Source organism: Sturnus vulgaris, chromosome 13 (genome assembly GCF_052056855.1).
Source record: "Sturnus vulgaris isolate bStuVul1 chromosome 13, bStuVul1.hap1, whole genome shotgun sequence".
In the NCBI taxonomy this organism is placed as follows: Eukaryota; Metazoa; Chordata; class Aves; order Passeriformes; family Sturnidae; genus Sturnus; species Sturnus vulgaris.
Window position 1 is genome coordinate 3936186 of NC_142255.1, and position 22228 is coordinate 3958413.

Here is a 22228-nt window from a genome sequence, read left to right on the forward strand (position 1 = left end):
ACATTCCTGCTCCCCCATTCACCTAGGCCTCTGCTTATACATCTTTAGGATGTTCATCAGTTTTGCTGATGCTCAGAAATTAATGTGATAGAAAATGAGATAAATTGGAAGTATGGCACACTGCTTTGTATATTGAGTGCCTGCTGCTGGTCCTAGATGAACATTGCTTTTAAAGGAAATAAATGAAATTATTGCAGTTGTAAGCTGTGGCAAGCTTCTGCCTCGTGGTGCTCGGACTGAAACAGGGAATGACTTTTTCCCTCAAATGGTCATTCTTGTCTTTCATGCCTGTACTGGTTGTTAATAAACTTGAAAATCTGAAAAAGATTCTGAAAAAGATCTAAAATGTCTTGAAGAATGGAGTCCATGAGAGAGCATGGCAGTAGCAGTATCTGAATTGAATTAAATGTTGTGATGGTCAACTTTATTTGTTGTTGAGTTTGGAGTATATATACAATTAGAGACCAAAATACGAAATACATGTAAACATAGAATTAATTATGATTAGTAATTTAAAAATAACGATCACTTGAAATACAAATAACATGCATTTCATTACAAAATAGTATTGGGAGAAATTAACTTTGAACCCAGATACTTTCACAGAACGGAATTAGTAAGAATGTTGGACTAGCACTTGTGGCAGTTTTGTTTTCCTGAAGTATATGCAGGTATCAGCTCAGGAGAGAGGTGGTGTACTTCTGGAAAGAGCCATTAGATTTTCCTTAGTGATAGGAACAAATCCCTGATGTATTTTGTTCATGGCTGTTGCTGTGCTGGGAGCGTGTTTCTCCTAATAACAACATTTAAACCTTGTAGGGATCATCTGCTGATCGAAGTCAATGGAGAGAGCCAACCAGAACATCTGATGGCTTATGTTCTCTGTATGAGGCAGCTCTGTGTTTATTTGAAGAGGTATGTCTTGAAAAAAACTTTTAAGTTACTGCAGTTTATTTCCTACTCACATATGTGATTGGTGTAGTCCAGTCTTGGCCAAATTATTCTGGGGTAGAGGAGGTGCAAAGAACATTGAAAAACTGCAATGTAGTGAGACAAGGTCATTTGGGCAAGCTAATGACATGGTTGTGGTGATTTGTATTTTAGGCAGTTACCATGTTGAGGGGCAGTTGAAGCTGCATTAAACACTGACTGTATAGGAAGAAATATGAAATGCTGTGGTGTAGTAAATCTCTGGTTGGAACAGGTTTGTCGAATGGCTTCAGACTATTCAAGGACGTGTGCCAGCCCTGACAGCATTCAAACAGGAGATGCTCCCATCGTGTCAGAGACCTGTGAGGTGTATGTGTGGGGCAGCAACAGCAGCCACCAGCTGGTGGAGGGAACTCAGGAGAAAATACTGCAACCCAAGCTTGCTCCCAGCTTTTCTGATGCACAGACGGTGAGTGACATTTGTTAGTGGTACATTATGTAACGTTCAGCAGCTTCATAGTCCCGGTATGAAATTGGAAATAGTATTTGATTTCTGAGTGCCAGGTTGGAATGAAGGGGTGATGCTCAGAACTGGTTATTTTACTGAGAATATCTCACTGCTTTTATTGATGCCTCGGAAAAACTGGTTTGTTTTCAGTGACACACACAGATAAATATCCATAACGAGAATGACTGAATTACCTGACTTGCTCTGTGGAAACAAGTATAGTTGCCTGTAGTTTCTTCGGTGGGTTTGTTTAGGTGGTTTTGTTTGTTTGTTTGTTTCGGTTTTTTTTTTTTGTTTGTTTGTTTTTAATGTTGGTTAAAAGGTGTCTTAAAGACTCCATGTTCTTTTCCATTGGTGGTTTTCACACCTGAGATTGCCAAGTTTAAAGCTCTAGACTGGGCTAGCTGCTGACACAGCAGCCTTAATTAGCTTTCTGAAAATCAGTGTACATGCTCTTTCTGCTCTCAGTCACAGATTCTGCAGTTGCAGCTGAGCACTTCTATTGATGCATGACCCAGAATATAATAGTTTACTTTTCTGGTACTATATTGGCTTTGCAGTGTTGACTTAAGTAAAAGCACTTTTTGGTCACTAGACAATTTAGGTGTGTTTCTGGAATTGTTTCTATGGACATCACTGATGTATTTTATATTCCAATGTGCTGCAGGACTGGACATCATATAGCAACTTTATGCATTCAGAAAATTTTCAAAGCATTCAAAAGACTAATATACAAGAATGGAATGCGTGGTCTGAATGAATAGATTACTCTTTTAATTGTACTGTCTACAGCAAATTTATATGATTTTTCCACTTAGCCTTCACTGATGATTGTTGTAGGATTGTCTGTATGAAGACATTAATTCCCATTAAATAGGGCTGTGGCCACCTGTTTGGGGGTGTTTTATGATGTGCCTTTATGCTTCAGATGGAACCTGCTCTGCACTTCTGTAAAGATTCCCATAGGGAACGATTTTCTGTGTTAGGCTGTTTGCTCTTGGGTCATTCCTCAGCTGAGCACTGACTTCCCAATAGGGGCAAGTTCTTCTTTTCTTAAAAGCTTTTAATCTTATTTCTTTGATGTTCATATAATTAAAGTTTATAGTCTCAAGTGAGTGAATTTGTAGCATTTGGTGTATTTCTTTAATGTTACTGCTTGGTACTGGTTGAAATTAAGCAAAACCTTACTGTGTTTTATCAAGCTGTTACTTTTTCTTTTTTGCTTTTAAAAAATTAAGATTTCCATCTATGAGTTTTGGAGGTCTGAATGCTGCACCAGTTCTGTAGTCTGTAGAAGAGATACAAATAAGTGAAATAATAACTGTTTACATACTTTAGTCTATTATGAAAATAGATTAAATCATAACATATTTCCCAAGAATTTTAGTTTTACTGCCTGCTGAAATCCAAATTATTTTAATTTTTACATCATGTTACATGAAGAAACCTGAAATTCTGTAAAAAATACAGACTCCTTTATCTAATCTCTGCATTTCTCCTTACATCCTTTTTGTATCTTTGCAGATTGAGGCTGGACAATATTGTACATTTGTCATTTCTACGGATGGTTCTGTTAGAGCCTGTGGGAAAGGCAGCTATGGGAGACTGGGACTGGGAGACTCCAACAATCAGTCCACATTGAAAAAATTGACTTTTGAGCCTCACAGATCTATTAAAAAGGTGTCATCTTCAAAAGGATCTGATGGTCACACTTTAGCATTTACAACAGAAGGGGAAGTCTTCAGCTGGGGTGACGGTGACTACGGAAAACTGGGACATGGCAATAGTTCAACTCAGAAATATCCCAAACTTATCCAGGGTCCCCTGCAAGGGAAGGTATGTTTTGTATAGTAGAGCACCTGTTTTCCTTCTGTTCAGCTGAGATGTTGTGTAAAGTCTGAAATAGATACAATCCTAAGAAAAAGTTCTGTGGTTTTTTTTATAGACTTGTCTTTGAGGCTGAGTCTGCTTTCAGCAAAACACCAGAGCTTATGGTTGCCTGTAGGCCTGTGATTTGGGCAGTGACATTGTCAGGAAAACTTCTCACAGTCTTGAGTCAAACCTATTCAGGGGCTTTCATGGAATTACAGTTTCAGTTTTGCTAGCTGCAACATCAAGGCTTTCATGTATAGCTTGTTTAGTTCTTAAACATCCACTGATGCTGCTTTTTTCTCCTGTAAGAGTAGGATATCATCATGCTAAAGCTGCTTGATAAATAAATCATTAGCGGTTTTACATATAAACTTGCCTTTTAATGTACTTATTTCCCCTTATCAAATAAGTAGAAAAAACTGCAAAGATTATATGTGTACTTGATCCATGTGAATGAACAAGTTAGTTTATGTAGACTCCTTCTGAAAGTTGACTCTCCCAAGCCTTCAGACTTTCCACTTGATTGGTGTAAAAACTTCATCTTTCTTTTTCCCTTTGCATGTACTGTAGGTGGTTGTGTGTGTGTCAGCAGGCTACAGACACAGTGCTGCTGTTACAGAAGATGGGGAGCTGTACACATGGGGAGAAGGAGACTTTGGAAGATTAGGTAATTTGAACATTTCATGAGATGCTTTTGCAAGAATTGCTGTGTCTAGTAAGGATTGTATACATCTATATGCCTTGTTCTCTGACTGTCCTCTCTGTGTACGTGTACCTGTGTACTCAGGTGTGTGTGTACAGCTGACGAGTGCAGAGGCTCTTAAAGGTTTTTAATGCAGATAATTTTACAAAGATTCTTTAAAAAGGTTTTTCATTTCAAGGCAAGTTGCTTTTATTCATTCATAAGACTGTATGGATGCTAATGTCACTGGAATGTAAACAGGAGATATTTGAAATAAACTGGAATTCTAGATAAACCTCATCTAGTGTGATGGTAGAATGAGACTTTGAAGAGTCAGGAATAACTGGCTAGTAATATCAAGGGTCTGATTTTAATAAGGATACTTGATGTTATTTTTTGTTTACCAGAATGGCTTAGTGTCCTTTTACCTTAATACATCCGAAAACTTGAATTTACCTGAAACAAGAAGCCGTGTATTATTATTTGCTTCAAGTTCACTTGCCTGTTTCATCATCTTTGCTGTAGAGCTGCTGTGCCTGGTATAAAACTACCCTTCTCGAGCAGGTTCATTTGAACCAACAAGTTTTGCATTGAAAATTGTTTCAGTTGAGCTTTAGTTCCCTTCTGTTTTCTTTGACTGTCACAATCATCAAGCATAGAGGGGTAAAAGCAAGCAAGTGGCAGGGGTGGAAGATGAGGAGAGTGTTTGACAATCACAGCTTTCCAGAGAATCAGTAGAAGTTCGGAGTGTATCTCTCTTGTTAAGAAAAGAACTCTGTGTTAGATGTTTAACTGGAATTTTGGTGAGAATTGTGGAAACATTCTCCTTGAGTTTTAGATTTTTGTGGAGTTTTGATGTCCTTTGGGGGTCTTGGAGTGTACAATGGTAAGTTCCAGAACGTAACTAAAAACTACTATTTAATTGGGTTATAGGAAGTTGTTCATATTTAATCAGTTATGGATACCAGTGATGTTAATTTTCCTCTTTTCTCCATTTTCCTTCCATATCCAGAATTTCTGGAGTTGAGCAGAAATGACCCTTGTTGTAAAGTGCAGGTGACAGCTGTAATGTCCTTGGTTTCTGCAGGAAGGAGCTGTTAGAGCTGTGGCTGCTGAAGGCAGCTGAGGGGCTGCTGTGTTCAGTCTGTGCAGTGTGGGCAGCAGTGACAGAGGGCCCTGTTGCTGTCCCTGGGCTCTGCAGGGTACCTGCTGCCCACTGTTGGCAGTCTGGCTGTTCATCACCTGGGATTGAAGGCACTTGTGCTAGCAATGCCTTTTACTTCTTTTCAGCTAAATAGAAAATAATGGTCAGTCTTAGAGGGAGTGAGATGCAAACAGGTGTTCTGGAGTATGGCCTAAAGATTAAATGTTTAACTTTGCAACAGATGTCTTCCAAACCTTACTACAAATCTTTCCAAGAAGTTGGCAGAAATCATCATTTGTGATGACTGCAGTGCATGTGGAATTTGCAAAATCTTATGATTGCAAAACAGAAATAGGACCTTAATCTTCACCAAAAGAAAATCCTTTTTTCTTTTTTCCCTAGGTCATGGTGACAGCAACAGCCGCAACATTCCAACTTTAGTGAAAGATATTAGCAATGTAGGAGAGGTTTCCTGTGGCAGCTCACACACAATAGCTCTGTCCAAAGATGGGAGAACAGTGTGGTCGTTTGGAGGAGGAGACAATGGTGGGTAAAATCAATGTTTGCTAGTAATTTTTGTCTTGTTCTATCTGCCTCTTACTTTCAGTACTCCTAGCAGTTTGGTTCTGGTTTTTATTTGTCGTTTGGTGGCTGTTCAGGGAAGGGATTATTAAAACATGTAAATACAATATCTGATGTTCACCTGCAAGATGATAGGGTTAAAAATAAAAGATTTTGAGCAGGGATGAGGTTTCACAGCACAGAAAGGTCAGTGAATGGATGAAGAATTCTGGAAAAAAGGCTATACTGATGACTTTCAAATAAGCTCACTCATGATATGACAGTAGCTATTTATGTCCTGCAAATTATTACATATAAACTGTCTGGGATTAGTATTTCAATTTTAAGATAGACTATAATAAATACATATTTCTTCAAGTCTGTAATTACTGTGATTGAAAGAGAATAGGTTTTATAAAAATTATAATATGTTTTGAAAATCCACTCTGCCATTTTTGGAAATCCAAACAAAACTCTTTTGGGGTACTTTTAATTGTTGTCTGTCCATTGAAAATACCTTCCAGTTGTGTTTCCTCCTTTTGCAGGCAAACTTGGTCATGGTGATACAAACAGAGTATATAAACCTAAAGTTATAGAAGCCTTGCAAGGAATGTTTATTCGAAAGGTTTGTGCTGGAAGTCAGTCTTCGCTTGCCTTGACATCGACAGGGCAGGTAGGCAAAACCAAGCTTTCACTCAAATTATGGGGAGTTGGTGAAGAGGGTCTGGATTCAAATTATCTCAGCATTCATTATATTGACTGTTGAGAAAATGTTCAACTAGTACTTAAGTAGAAGTGAAGTTCTTGATTAGAGGTTGAAGTACCTAATGCACAAGAGTGTTTCAAAATGTGCTAAGAGTCATCTAAAACACACTTGAAGATTCTTGCTTAGTCATAGAAAATGTAGTATTTTTGGGTTAATAAATGTAACCAGCATGAAATCAAATGGGAGTCAAGAAACAAACAGCAGTGAAATGCTTTTAATTTTAATATAATAATCAACTTAGGTGATTAAGTCATCTAATAGGTTTTTTTTTTAAATGTATGTGTATATTAGAATATAGATGTTAACTGCAAGTTTTATTTCTGATCTGAAGAATCTCAGGAGAGTTTGGGGATAAATGTTGAGGTGGTAAAGGAGGGCCTTTGCTGGCATGATGGATACATATCATGCAAGAAGCATTTCACAGGTATAACCCAGCTGGCCTCCCCCCTCAGCGCTGTGACTCAGGGGCAGTGGGTTTTCCAAGAGGGGTTGGGGATGTGGGCATTGCCTGCAGCAGCCTCTCCCCAGTGCTGTGCTCTGGGCACCTCCGTGGCTGGGGAAGGAGCACAGTGTGGGAGGTGTGCTCAGTCAGGAGGGCCCTGTGCCCGTGGTGCTGCAGGTGCTTTGCTGGGTGCTGTTTGCTGTGTTTGCAGCTCTTGTGTGCTGCTCTGCTGCAGGTGTACGCGTGGGGCTGCGGCGCCTGCCTTGGCTGTGGCTCCTCGGAGGCGACTGCTCTCAGACCCAAGCTCATAGAGGAACTGGCTGCTACCAGGATCGTTGACATTTCCATTGGTGACAGCCACTGTTTGGCACTTTCTCATGGTAAAGAGCACACGCTGTAAAAATACACAGTCCTCCGCTTGATCAAAAGCAGTTGTATCTCAGCTTTTGTTTTCTAATTTATTTATGTTTATAGATAATGAAGTTTATGCTTGGGGTAACAATTCAATGGGACAGTGTGGTCAGGGAAACTCTACAGGACCCATTACTAAACCGAAGAAAGTCAGTGGTTTAGATGGAGTTGCAATTCAGCAGATTTCAGCAGGAACATCCCATAGCCTTGCCTGGACAGCTCTTCCAAGGGACAGGTAACAATGACATTTGGGACAGATGTAATTTTATTCTTTTATGCAAGTCCACTTTAGGATACATTTAACTATTTCCTGAAGGTGAACCCACATCATGTGTGTCAGGCATTCTGGTTGTAGGGTTTTGGTCTGGAAAGTCTTCTTCCTCTTCTCTTTCCTTCCTCTAATTGTTGCATGTTACAGGTGAAAATGTATCAGCACCAAATATTTTGATATTTCTTCTTTATATATGAATGTTTCTTACATGTAGTTAGACAAAACCTACCTATGTTTTCTAAACATTGACAAGGTAATCAGTGGGAGGTGAAACAACTCTTTTTTTTTTGCTTCTGAGGGGATTTTTTATGGCTTAGGAAGTCTCTTTTAGTATAGTAAGTAGTACACTAATCAGGAGACTTTGGGAAAGGGGGTGTTCAGGCAAATTACTGAGGTGCATTTAAAGATCTTAAAAAAAATTCTGTATGGTTACATGTTAAACTGAAAATAGGTATCTAAATGAATAGTTTAGTTATTAATCTACAGTAACTCAGACACCAAAGATGTTAGCAAGTGATTGAAGTGAACTGGTAAACTTTTATGCATGGACTAACACAAAGGAACAGAAAAACTTGATACTTGGAAGACAATGCAAGAATTTCAAATGCCCTGTTTTCAAGGGAGCTCTCAACTAAGGGAACAGTGAGACTCAAATGGGAGTAAGTGCTGCTTCCCCTTTTGAGTTCTCCCTGCATTGTATCAAAGTCTCTAGCCTGACATTTGTACTAAAACCAGCTTTGTGAGTACTGGTCAGCCTTTGCATGAATCAGATTAAATGAATGCGACTTCACATTTATGGTATTGTTTTTGTCCATAAATGTGGACAAATTGTAAAGAGTTTTACAGAAAAGAGAGCAGAAAATACCTTCATGGGTCAGGAAGGTGGTTTGCCATAGTTGTATTCGTTTGCTCTAAGAAAGAAACTGGTTTAGTTAAATGTGTATTCAACCTGTTTAAACTATTAATTTATTAAAGCAGTTCAAGATTTCCAGAAGGTAATTTTCTTTGATGTTTGATTCCAGACAAGTTGTGGCATGGCACAGACCCTATTGTGTCGACCTTGAAGAAAGTACCTTTTCACATCTTCGTTCTTTTCTCGAGCACTACTGTGACAAAATTAACAGTGAAATTCCTCCTCTTCCTTTTCCTTCATCAAGGTACATACAGCATGTGCATGTTACAGATTTTTATATTTGTTTTTTCTTTACAGCAATGCTGCATGGCTCAGTCTTGGTTTGTCTATTCTTTAACAAGCCTAAGTCTGGTTTACTTCTCACTCAGGTTATTTGTGTAGAATTACTCTAGTGCATTTGTGTAACAGAGGAGCTTTACAGTGTCTCAAATGCAGCAGAATCTTTACTCTGAAATATATTTTCATTATGCAATGAATTAAATGCTTTACTTCAGTGTTTTCCTTTGAAACACATTTGTCTATGTAGTTGAAATGCATTTACTGTTTCTGTGTTGTCAGTTACTCCTGTAGCCAGTGTTTCAAATTTTTTTTAAGAGGACTAGAAATGAATATCCTGACTTTTTGTTTTTAACCTGATCGTTGTACTTCTAAATCTTCTGAGAGAAGATTACATTTATTGCTTCTTAAAAGTTATTTTTTTCCTCTGTGTATCATGTTATTGTGTATTTCTGTATTTTGTGATGGTTTTGCCTCATTATTCAGGGGACTATTAATCTAAAGTGAATGTCTCTTGGAGCCATTGTCCACAAAGACACTTCTCTGTTCCAGTTTCAGTTTTTGTTCTTTTAAGCAGGTTGGCAGTAAGTTTCCTTAACTCCAAGTTGGAATTTACTTGCCTTTCTGGTATGAAAAATCAAAGGAGAGTAAAAACTTAGTGCACAAATAAGTAGAAGGGAGTAATGGTAATAATAAGAAAGGTTAACAGGCATACATTCCTTTTATAGGGAACATCACAATTTTCTTAAATTGTGTTTGAAGCTGCTTTCCAATCACCTTGCACTTGCACTGGCTGGAGGTGTAGCCACCAGCATTCTTGGCCGGCAGGCTGGTCCTCTTCGGAACCTCTTGTTCAGACTGATGGACTCTTCTGTCCCTGATGAAATTCAAGAAGTAAGTAATGCCTTGTTGTTTACATGTGAAAATTGTATTAGTCTCTTTTTTTTTTTTTTCCTATGTACTTAGATATTTATCAGACTTTCTGAACGATTCTGACTTGCCAGTTTTACTCATGAAAGTTAAAAAGTGTAATCACCATCACTGTTTTATGATTTGAAAGCAGAGGAAAATGTTTACATAAGAATTTCAAAAAGCTGCTTTATTTTGTAACTTTTCAATTATTCTTCCCTGTAATAATGAACCTAAAATGTTAATGTGGTGGATTGAGTAATTAAGTTGGTTGAGTAATTCTCCTAAGATGCACTCTTACAGCAAATAGCTTTTGTTGGTCTTGTTTCACTGCTTCGATGTAGTGCATGTGTTTGCATCACAGCATAAAAAATAGTGTGCTGTTGTGTGCTAGAATTGTGATATTAAATGAAATTAAGCAGATATTTGGGTTGTATCCTGTGTGATGTAGGGTGTGTTTCAAGGATACAGGTGGGTTCATTATTTCCCTTCTCCACTGAAGAAGTATTTTTGGCTGCTCTAATTTTAGGTGGTAATCGAGACACTGTCAGTTGGAGCAACTATGCTGCTTCCTCCATTGCGAGAGAGAATGGAATTGCTACATTCTCTTCTACCCCAAGGTCCTGATAGATGGGAAAGCTTATCAAAAGGACAGGTAAGGTCAAGTAAAAATATTCCTGAGAGCAGTTGTGGTTTGCTTTGGGTTTTTCTGTGAGAACATTTTGTGCTGTGAGGTGAGCCTTATCTGCAGAGTGCAGTCACATTTCTGGGGAGATGCAGTGCAAACCCCAGCATCACAAAATCTGTAGGGCAGCCTGGCTAAACCAGAAGGGAGTGAGGCAGGGAGCACTGCTTGTTTTCTCAAGTGAAGGTCAACTACAGAGAGCTTAAGAATTGCTGTGGTAGACAAGTTTAGAGATGAGATAATTTTGAATACTAGATTAATTGAACAAGCCTTGGTAAGAGAAAATTAACTGTTTTCTGGATGAATACTTGTATAATGCTTTCCCTACGTGGATTTCACCCTACTTTGCAAAGTACAGTGTAGAGAAATTGTGTGTCTCCCACCTGTCTTCCCAAATAATCTGATAACCAGGACATACTGGAGAAAGTGTTTGATTCAGTGTCTTACCCTCATTGCCCACCATTGGACAATCTGGTTTCTGTCTCTCTTAATCTCAGATTTTTTACTAGGCATGGTCAGTCTAATTCAGTGTATTTATCCATTCTCTAATAGTACAAATCTTCAGGAAAACCTGGAGTATTTTGGTAAAGCCCTCCAGCTTATTTCTGTGTCCCATTAGAATATTTTTATTGGGTAACTATGCCTAATGCTGCTTTTCTTCTTAGCTCATTATTTTATCTTTATTAAAGAGTGATTTTTGTGTCTAAACGTTCTTTAGAGAATGCAGTTGGACATCATTCTGACAAGCTTGCAGGATCACACCCATGTAGCTTCCCTGCTTGGCTATAGCTCCCCATCTGACAGCACAGAAACTTCCTCCTTGTGTATCAGCTATGGAAACCTCTCTGATCAAGCATATGCTGTCCAGAGCAGTCATCCAGATACTCATCTAGCTGAAATCTTAATGAAGACTCTCCTAAGAAACTTGGGATTTTATACAGTATGTACAGGCTTCATATTAATTTATTTTTTAAAACTATAATTAATTTTTGATACTTTGAAGCGTTATTATTTCCCCCCAGTCTTAAGGAAATGATGCTCATTTTGTTTATCTAAAGTAGCAGTGCCACATGTATTTGTCCTTAAGTGGACAAAAGTCAGTTCAATCATCTCTAACAATATGGTTCTAATATTGCTATAGTATTTATTGGTTAAGGTGAATTACATAAATGCAGCTGGTTTAATATCAGGCTATTTTATTGCTCTTGCTTTGGCTTCAGAGTTTTTTGGAAGAGAAAACAGAAGTAAATAGATTGCATGCAGTGTTTGGCAGTATAATCTCAGGCACCAGGAGCATGAATGTGTTTAACTTCACTGGGGTGGTAACTGCCTTGTAATAGAGCAGCAATACAGGTCTTGTTAAACACAATGTGTCAGCAGATTGTTGTTCTTAGAAAGTGTAGGGGAGCATGAGAGCAAACCACTGACTCAGCTTTGTGTTCAATCAGCCACTTGAATTCAACAGCCAGAAAAAAACAGATTTGGGCTTCCCTGGCATGGTGTGGAGCTCCTGCACACAGGGTGGCAGTGGTTTTTTATTCTCTCTAGACCTCGTTCAGTCAGCAAGGTGGAGCTGTCTGCTTTGGATCGGCTGCTTGAAACTAACTCAGTTTTTCCACTGGATTCCAAAGGAAGAAAAGCAACCATCTATGTTCTCCTTCTATTGCCATTCTAGATAGTGCAAACAGGGATTCAAAAGAGAGATTATCTATGCATCAGCCTACAACAGATCCTAAGGAATTATTCCTTATTTTAACACATTGTGCTTTGGGGGCTAGGTTGGGCAGTGAGTTTTTTAATCTAGTTATCCTTGGTGAGGAATAAAAGCATTGCTGCATGTGACAGAAACATTTAAGAAATGTTTGCCTGACAGCTACCACAATCACTCCTGTGCCATAAACAATTGGAATTCCAAGTTTGTTATCCCATGATCCACTTGACATTATCCAATTTCTCCAGTAATTACAGGTGCACATAGTAAAGATAAAAATGCTTCTTTTTAGGTGATAGTAAAGTATTATAGCACTAGTTAATTGTTATCTTTTTCCCCCTTTTGTTTTAATAGGACCAAGCCTTTGGAGAACTGGAAAAAAACAGTGATAAATTTTTACTAGGTACATCATCATCAGAAAACAGCCAACCTGCTCATCTGCATGAGCTTTTATGTTCCCTACAGAAACAACTGCTGGCTTATTGCCACATCAACAGTGTTACTGAGGTGTGTGTCCTTATATTTACCATTTAGGAGAGAAAAAAATAATTCCGTATTCATAAGCACCAGAATGTTGCAAGGTTCCTTTTGAAAATCTTCATGGTATTTGAAAACTGAAGTGATTTGAATAGTGAACCCCTTATATGTATTTACAGAGCTCTTCTTTCATTTGTTTCCTTCTAGAATTCCAGCAGTGTGGCACTGCTTCACAAACACCTGCAGCTTTTATTGCCTCATGCTACAGATATCTATTCCCGTTCTGCAACACTGCTTAAGGAAAGCTCTTGGAATGGGAGTGTTGGGGAAAAACTGAGAGGTAACTGTCCATGGAAAAGTCAGTAATGATGGCTCTGTAACCTTGGGCACTCTTTTTTTCCTTAATGTTTGAATTTAAAAATTCCCTTATTTTTCTTATATCTGCATAAATTCAGCATCCCAAGTCTCCCCCAAAGGAGGAGATGAGGAGTCTACCCAGGAATGGCATCTGAATCATGTTTTTCATAGGACATTTTGTGTGCAGGAAAAGCACAGTTTGGAGAATGTGAATTCTCCATTCTGCTCACCTTTGTTTCAGAATGTGAATGTGAACAGAATACAGGATGTGTATTATTGTTTCATTTTTATTAGATCTAGATTTCTCTTTTTACAAGTACAATTATTGTGATTACTGAGAAATGTGTGACTAAAATAAGAGATGAATAATTACTAAACAAACCCATCAATTCAACCTTTATTGTTTAAGATATTCTGAGATAGCTGAGGTGCAATTCTTTGACTTGTTAAATTGTGCTTGCACAATTCCATAACTGTAACTAATTTAGGTGTGTTTTTTTCTCTGCAGATGTGATTTATGTGTCAGCTGCTGGCAGCATGCTCTCTCAAATTGTCAACTCCCTGTTGCTGCTGCCAGTGTCAGTGGCCCGGCCTTTGCTGAGTTACCTGCTGGATCTGCTGCCACCTTTGGATCGTCTCAACAGACTCTTGCCTGCTGCAGCCCTTTTGGAAGATCAGGAATTACAGTGGCCTCTTCATGGTAAGTGTAATAACAAACATTTTTTTAATCTAAAAAAAACAGTGGCACCTTTTGTGATAGAATTTAGCTCTCCTTTTTCAGATGACTATTTTTTTAAACTACGTGTCTTGCTACATCTCCTTTTCAATTTCCTTAATTAAGTATTAATATCCCTTGTTGTGAAATACTTTTTTCTGCTCTGAGTGCCGTGGTTATTAGAGCACAGAGAAGTGTGTATTAGACAAAGCAGGTTCTTGGGCAGAGTTTAAAAGAGCCTTTACTTCCTGAGCAGCTGTGCCATGAGTGGTGGTGGCCTGTGCTGTGCTGTAGTTGCAGTGTTCAGCGATCTGTTTGTCCTAGCTGCTGTGTCAAAGGTTGCTGATTGAGGGGCAAATCTGCGCTTAACTGGGAAACGTTAATAAGATCTGCCATTAGCTGTAGAATTTTGGAATTGTTTGTGACACTTGGCCACGGGTCCCTAACGTGGCAGTGGATATTGCAGGTGGCGCTGAGCTGATCGAGCCTGCGGGCGTGCCCCTGCCGCAGCCGGCGCAGTCCTGGGTGTGGCTGGTGGACCTGGAGAGGACGGTGGCGCTGCTGATCGGGCGCTGCCTGGGGGGGATGCTGCAGGGCCCACCCGTGTCCCCCGAGGAGCAGGACACGGCCTACTGGCTCAAAACCCCTCTGTTCAGCGATGGAGTGGAGATGGACATTCCTCATTTGGGTGAGCTGCTCGGTGTAAATGCGTGCTAGGTGTGGAATTCCTGATGATGTTTCAATAGGGCTCTGCACTTAGGGTTTGTCTTTCAGCATTCTTGTCTATTTGTGTAGTAATACAGAAAGCTCCAAAACGGTATTTAAGGTTATGATATTGTTTATAAAGGGTCTTGGAAATGCATTCAGGAGAAAAAAATCACAATATCTCAGTGAAAGACTGCAGGCTTCACACATTTACACATTGGAAAGGTTTTACTCTTAAATGCTTAGCATTTAACAGGCACTCCAGGAATGCAATTTTTCATATTAATTACAGGAAAATCTCTTATATTTTATTCTACTTGCAAAATGATTTTTTTGTTAATTAGAAACAATACTATTAATAGCAAACTTCATTCTTTATGATCTGCCAGAATTATCAACAACTCAGCAGTGGTGTTCCAGTCATCCCTTCCTATCTGAATCAGGCACTTACTTCCTTGTGCCCTGTTCCTCTTAGTTCCCATCTCCTCTTCCCTGTGGTTCTGAGTAGGCTACTTCAAGACTTACGAGACAGAGTGTTTTGGAATGGGTCCAGGCAGTAGTTGCAAGGTTTTATGTGGATTATCTTTTAAGTCACTTCCCTATACAGGATGAAATTGTGAAAGGACAATAACATGTCTTGACTTTTTTATTTTTTAACTAAGAGGAAGAGGAAAGGTAGTTTAAATGCTTTTATATAGATGCCTGTAATCCTCAAAATTTGCAGAGTTTAATTTCTTTGGTACTTCCCTTCTTTAGACAAATGCATGAGTTCCTTGTTAGAAGTGGCCCTGTCTGGAAACGAGGAGCAGAAGCCCTTTGATTATAAGCTGAGACCAGAGATCACAGTCTATGTTGATTTGGCCTTGGGCTGTACAAAAGAACCAGCAAGGAGCCTCTGGATCAGTATGCAGGACTATGCTGTCAGTAAAGGTGAGGTGTTGAAAATACCTGTGTATGTTGAAAGCAAGTTAAATGCTCCAGCTATGCTCCTAGCATAATCCTGTGTTTTCTTTGGCAACGATTTTTAATTCTACAACATAATAACTTAATTTATTGTTATGTTCCGTGATCTTTCTTTTGCTTTTTCTGTTACTTACTTTTGACACTGATCTCAGTGCTTGGCAAACATGTAGCTCAATGTTGTTTTTCCCTCTGAACTGGTAAGAAGAAACTCTTGTTTGCTTACTCAATTGTTGTTTTTTCTATTTTCTGGGTAGAGCAGGGTGAAACTTGCAATTAGAAAGAAAAATTAAAGGGGAGGAGATGGGGGAAGGCCAAGTAACTTACAAAATATGTTAGGAATGGAATGATGGGCTAAGTCATCTTTTGTTTTTCAAGTCTCTGGGAGGCTTACAGTAGTAATAGTTGTTCATGCTTATTGCCTAAAATCTGGGTTTCCTGCTCAAGCTTTCCAGGTTCCTTTTAATGAGATCCACTGAGCATTGTAATTGTACTGTAACTGCTGTATCCAGAGATAATTTTCTGTAGCTCTGGCTGAGCTGAGCCACATGAACAAAAGGGCAAATGGAATTGTGTGCCTGTTGAGAGCACAGGGAATTCTGTTACAGTATTCCACAGAAGTGAGAATTCCAGTAAAGACAGTGCTGGTTATCTCTTTGCAAAATCTGAGTTGGCTGGGCTGATCTGAATAATTTAGGCTGTGGAGCTGGGTTTTTTAGAAGTTGATGTGGGTCTGCTCTCTTCAGCTGGCTGAAAGTTGTGTGGTCACATTAGCATAGAATCACAAGCATAGTCCTGGAACTTGCTGAGGAGCAGGTGTGTTAGGCTAGACCTGACTCTGGCCAGGTATGTTTTGTCATTTCTACAGCAGTTCACAAGGATTTATAGATAGCATTTAACAGAGAAATGTATTATAAACATATTTGTAAAGGAAGAGGACAGTAATTTTTTATTTCCCTGTGGAAATTTATAGGGCTTTGTGAAGGTTTGCTCACCAGTTCAGTTATTTCATACTGGAGCAATATTATTTTCCTAATGGTTCTTTTTAAAGTGGGGAAAAGTTTTTGAAACTAAAAGGTCAGGTCCTTAAAAAAAAAAGGCGACTTAAATGGCTCAATATACTGAATACAATATTGAAAAAACAAATATTTTTGTTTTTTGGGGAGAGAAGCCTGTTTTGATGAATTGTTTCTATTTTCAGATTGGGATACTGCAACTTTAAGTAATGAATCACTCCTGGACACCGTGTCCAGATTTGTCCTTGCAGCTCTTCTGAAGCACACGAGTTTACTTAGTCAAGCTTGTGGTGAGAGCAGGTAAGTAACTTCAAGCTGCTTTTAGAAGTTCAGCTTAATTTTTTGAAAGGAAGTTCATGTGATTTTTTTTTTTTTTTTTTTCTGCCTTGGGTGTGATTCTGTGCAGGTACCAGCCTGGCAAGGCCTTGGCTGAAGTTTATCGCTGTGTCTATAAAGTCCGGAGCCGCTTGCTTGCCTGCAAGAACATGGAGCTTATTCAGACCAGGTCATCCTCCAGAGACAGATGGGTAAGGCTCTGCATCTCTCTGCAGTTCTGCTGCCTTTACTGACTAGTAAGAAAATATTACATGATTGCCAGTAGTTTTTTTCTATCCTGTTGAAAAGCCTTCATGAGTTTCTAAATGAAAATGGGCAGGGTATAATTGGGAGTCCTTTAGTCTGGAGTACGTGATATTAAATCAAGTAAAGCAAATGATTTAGCAAAAGATGATGGCATCTCCTGACCCAAGCCCAGCCTTGAGCCTGGTTTTCCCTCTCCCCATCTCTAGAATGCTGGGCCATAGAAGCCCTACAGCTTAGCTGGAGATGGCTCAGCTGTCCTGGGCAGGCCGCAGCTTTGTCTGGCTGCCATTCCTGAATCCAGCTCTGTTATCTGGGCCTCTGATCTCTGAACCTCTCTCCTCCCCTTCCTTGCCTACTCCTCCTTCTTCCTCCATGGCCACATTATCTCCTTAGCCCTAACGTTACTTTAGGGCAACTTGTACTTGTCAGCCCTATGTAAAAGTCTGATATACTGGCCCTGAAATAGCAGTCTACAAACAAGATACTTCCAGTGAAGAAAATTCTCCTGTAACATCAGGATTAAGAGGCTTTTTAGCTGTCTTGTAAAGCACTAGTGGTGCTGTTTAGAACAGTATAGGTATGACTCCTGCTTTTGATTAGGATGTGTGTGTCTTGCCCACTTCCTTTCTCAGGATAAGGGCTAACATAGCTGCAAGGGACTCAGCACTTTGGAAAGCATTGGGTGTGCATGCAGTAAGTTCTGTTACTCCCAGGAATCCTCAAACTTACAGATGCTATACAGCAAATCCAATATATGTAGTAGATTTGTTGCTTCAGATTGATTTTTCCCAATGCCATTGGGGAAAAGTACCTGGTTTGCTTTTGTACAGTATACCCAGGCTTATGGTTTCTAAAGGCTTTGGTGCTGAAGTGTCAAAGTTTGACTGTAGTGTCTAAGTAAGCATTGCAAGGAAACATTTTTCTGCAGATCATCTGAGTCACAGTCACAAAAGGAAAATTTTATTTTCCAACTTAAGTATTTAAAGCCTTGAATGTAAACAACTATATTTGTTGTTTATTTCACACAGTATCAGAAGTTTTTTCTGATAGAAAGAAACCTCTTATTCAATACCTCTGTCCTTGTACATTCATCTTTCATCTTGGTGAGAATTAATTTCACTTTATGTGTGTATTTTTTTAAATCAAGATGCTAGATAACCAAGAATCTGCTGATGTTGATACTCAAGAACATTCTTTTACTCGTACAATTGATGAAGAAGCAGAAATGGAGGAGCAGGCAGAACGTGACAGGGAGGAAGGACACCCAGAACAAGAAGATGAAGAGGAGGAAAGAGAACATGAAGTTATGACAGCTGGTAGTAAGTACTGGTTATGTGTGTCAATAATGCCATGTCCTTTGGAAGGACAGTGTCTCTCTCTGAAGTAAAATTGAAAAACTGTTTAAAAGATTATGAAAGATCTGTCTGCATAAACATTTTGTTTATTTTTATACAATTATGTGGTTTTTATGGTTCAGGAAAGTTTTTAGATACAAAGGAATGTGGACACAAAGTGAGTTCACTGCAATTCAGGGCATCTGACCTATAGCAGCACTTCTATATGCACTCTCTGCAAGACTACTTAGTTTCATCTTGTTTTCTCTAAAGTTCTTATCGTTAGATCTCTGAGTTTTCATCAGTATTTAGATATAGAATTTTGGCTGTGTTTGTAGGTGTTGTTATTTTATGTAGTAAGCTTTGAAGAGTAATGTTATTCTGAAGTTTCAAAACAAAACTGTTGATAATAGTGAACTGTTTTGGAATTAACTTCTGTCTTTGAATATCTCTGCTCTTAAAAATATGGAGGTTTTAGTCATAGTTTGATATTTTTAACACTGTTTGCCATATTTTCTTCTGGGCTTTCTAAACATGTTATTTAATTCTTCAGAAGATAGCTTGAAAAAGGTGAATTTCACGAACTGATGTTCCATTGATTGGGGCTTGTAGTCTAGCTTGGTGAGGTACTGAATCCTTAATTTTTGCAGTTTCAGTAAAGCAACAGACAGTCACACAAGGCTGGTTTTTAATTTGTTGTGAACTGAGTGTTCTCCAAGACAGCAGTTGTGTTAGCCTTGCAACATTTTGCATGTAGCCTAAAAAATGAAATTGGCTGACTTGAAATATTTTCATTAGCTGCACAATTTTCTTTTTCTTTTCCGAATATTGTTGCTCCAGGTACTGTTGGAATGTTTATATTTTTCTGGTCTCTGCTGTCATCTCTTGTTTTTCTGACAGTTTCCTGTTAGGACTCCCACATTTCTCTTTGGGACCTTATTGACCAGAACAATGTGTGTATTACATCTTTAGTTTTACAGGATGTGGCATTCCATGGCCAGTGCAGTGCAGCTGAAGTGCACATTCATGAACTGATTTGTGGTTCTAGAAGATTTCCACCTGCTCAGTGCATGCAGTGTGTTTGGCTGCTTGATTTGTAATTATTCTGGGCAAATGCTCAGAGCTCTCAAATTCCACCTGGACAGGCCTTCTGGGTACAATAAAGGAAATGTATCCAGAAACATCCAGCCAGACAATAGTGTTACATGCACAGATAAGTAGGAGGATGATGACCCTCTGACTTGTGTTCCTAAGGGATGCTGAACCTGACATGTGGAGCTCTGTTCATATCAGTGAAGGAAGGATTCAGTTTTACCTTTGCCTTTCCAAAGGGGAACTGAATCTTTAAAACTAAAGTGATTGAATCAAGAGAACTTGAGTACTTTGGACATAAACGAAGAGGTCTCTCACACGTACTCTTCAGAAGAATCTGACCCTTTAGACTAGAGCAGAATTAAGTAAAGTGTAGGCTAAGAATTTTGATAGTATCTTCATTGTACTGCCCAAAGCTAATAAAAGCCTGGAACTGTTCCAGTAGCAAATTGGAAGTACACTGGTGTTGGCAATACAGATTTACAGAAGCATTATTTTTTATACATCTGCTAAAAGGCAAACATGAAATAATCTTTTTGGTGCTATTCAAGCAGGAGTTGGGTTGCAGTAAGACACTGAAAGAGTTTTGGTGTTCTGTCAAAGTGCATTGTCCTTCATTTTGATATTAACATTTTGTCAATGCTTCATTTAACTTGTTTGCATGACTTCTTTTATGGCACTGTATTATTCTTGTCTTCTTTTACTGTTAAAAAACTATTAGTTGTTCTTTATAGCGGGGCAGCTTTTGGCCCAAGATGTAGATGAATATTTTTATTCTCTGTAGCTGTGTCTAGAAGTTAAGACTCTCTTTTTGTGTTGGTGTTACAGAAATCTTTCAATGTTTCCTATCAGCCCGTGAAGTAGCGCGCAGTCGGGACCGCGATAGGATGAGCTCGGGCACGGGGCCTAGGCTTGATGATGCCCCTGCTCAGTCCCAGCAGGAGAGAAGGATCAGCACGGATCTGACAGAAGGGCAGGATGTGTACACTGCTGCCTGCAACTCTGTCATCCACAGATGTGCCCTGCTGATCCTGGGCGTGAGCCCTGTCATTGAGCAGCTGCAGAAGCCCAGGGAGGAGGGGCAGCTGCAGCAGCCTCCCTCTGCTGCTCCGGAGGGCATCGGCCTCATGACCAGGTGGGCTTTGCTGACTGCACCCTGCTTAACTCTGCTCTGCTCCTTTAGAACTGATTCAACACCCCCAGCTTTCCTCTGAGGTTATTGCAGTTATTTTAGAAGAAATTTTCTGCTCAGAGTAGTGTTATGCTTCTGCTGAAAATAGTGATTTTTCTCAATTTTCCTTGGCCATACTAACTAAACCTGAAGACTTTAGTTCTGTGTGGACTCTATTTAAGTGTCAAAGTTGGGATTAGTGGTAAGTAGTCAGATCATCAGGTGTACAGATAGCAGGAGGTACTTGGAAAAATTGTTTATTTTTCCTGTAATTTGTTTGTGCTTGGATTATTTTTACCATATTTGTGAGTTTTTGAACTATACTGGTGTCCTATATAGTAGTGTTAAAAAAAATGTTTATGTTTAAAACAAAAGATTCAAAGCCTATTATGACAAAAGGGTAGTTCGTGATTGATTTTTACAAATATTCTTATCAGAGGCATGAGTAAGACTTGTTGTTAGGTGTCCTGTTTTGATATTTTAAACTAAGATATTGATGGGAAAGATACTAAAATATCAGAGAGGAAAATTATATATATTCAGTACTCTTTTATTCTTTTTACCTCTTTTTGGAAATCTAGTCCCCAAAGCATGGGTGGCTCCTCTGTCATTGTCAAAGTGGCTTTCATCTCCAGCATATCAGCTTTAGGACGCATTTTATGGGTGGGTTTTTAATAAGTTCAGTGCTTCACCCACTTACTCTGTTTCTTGTCTCTCAGCTCAGTGTTTCTGTTTACTCTGTGTAATACTTACCAAGGCTCTAGAGCAGGCACTCATTTGAGGTTGACACTTATTCAGTTGACCAGTAAGGCTATTCTGAAGTAACAAAGTTTACTAATACCCTTTATAAACATAATTGAAGCCATCAGACCACTCTTTTCCTCTTTAATGTGGTCTTGTGATGTTCTGTGATAGTCTTATCCCAAATAAAACAGTGGCACCTGCTAAATTTGGCTATCAGCTCTTAACTTTGTGTAATATCAGCTTTTTTTTTTCTCTGTGTGTGCACCTGAAGCAGGAGTGAAAGTCTTACAGCAGAAAGTCGCTCAATCCATGCAAACTCAAGCTACAGACTGATGAAGTCAAGAAGTGAATCTGATTTGTCTCAGCCAGAATCAGATGAGGAAGGTTATTCACTGGTAAGTAAACCATCATGATGTATTTAGGGATTGTCAGTAGAATATTTAGATGGGAAATACATCTGAAATATATGTTTACCACTGTGTTTTGGTCCATTAATTCATCATTGACAAGAGAAAGCACTAATGGTAAAAAAAGAAATTAGAACTAATTATAGCTTTGTTAACTGTCTCACTTTCATGGGTGAGGGATGAAATACAAATACTCTAATGTGTTATGCACCACATATGATCACCTGAGGAAATGAGGCTTTTATTAATCTTTTAATCTAGAGTGGAAGACGAAATGTTGATTTGGATTTGGCAGCCTCACACAGGAAGAGGGGTAAGTTCTGTTGTTTACCTAGTGAATACTAACCTGATATATATTAGAGTTTCTTAAGTTAAATTATGTTTGCAGTTGTATACAGTTTGCAGTTACATAACAGGTGTTAAAACTGAGCATTTAAAAATAGCGTTTAAAATATTTGTTACCTGCTCTGTGTTGTGTGAGGTTTCGTTGCTTTGTGGCTTGGTTATAGTATTTTCTTGGTTATAACTCTTCATTCTGGTTTCTAGAATTGTAGAATTTCTCTTTGGAAATAAGTGAGGTTTGTTAA

At 38.8% G+C, this 22228-nt stretch overlaps 1 protein-coding gene across 4 annotated transcripts in view; it reads left to right on the plus strand.

Annotated features, from left to right (window-relative positions):
- Positions 1–22228, plus strand: part of HERC1 (HECT and RLD domain containing E3 ubiquitin protein ligase family member 1) — an 82360-nt gene that overhangs the window by 13720 nt on the left and 46412 nt on the right. For all 4 annotated transcript variants that reach the window (XM_088172376.1, XM_088172377.1, XM_088172380.1 and 1 more), the window contains exons 3-25: positions 820–915; positions 1205–1399; positions 2963–3274; positions 3881–3977; positions 5539–5682; positions 6243–6370; positions 7141–7285; positions 7380–7551; positions 8610–8744; positions 9505–9670; positions 10215–10340; positions 11089–11310; positions 12436–12588; positions 12766–12898; positions 13424–13615; positions 14097–14318; positions 15092–15265; positions 16497–16611; positions 16718–16838; positions 18041–18212; positions 20148–20454; positions 21509–21629; positions 21903–21954. In XM_088172376.1, the coding sequence (XP_088028502.1) occupies positions 820–915; positions 1205–1399; positions 2963–3274; positions 3881–3977; positions 5539–5682; positions 6243–6370; positions 7141–7285; positions 7380–7551; positions 8610–8744; positions 9505–9670; positions 10215–10340; positions 11089–11310; positions 12436–12588; positions 12766–12898; positions 13424–13615; positions 14097–14318; positions 15092–15265; positions 16497–16611; positions 16718–16838; positions 18041–18212; positions 20148–20454; positions 21509–21629; positions 21903–21954 (3700 nt within the window). The remainder of the gene's footprint in view (positions 1–819; positions 916–1204; positions 1400–2962; positions 3275–3880; positions 3978–5538; positions 5683–6242; positions 6371–7140; positions 7286–7379; positions 7552–8609; positions 8745–9504; positions 9671–10214; positions 10341–11088; positions 11311–12435; positions 12589–12765; positions 12899–13423; positions 13616–14096; positions 14319–15091; positions 15266–16496; positions 16612–16717; positions 16839–18040; positions 18213–20147; positions 20455–21508; positions 21630–21902; positions 21955–22228) is intronic.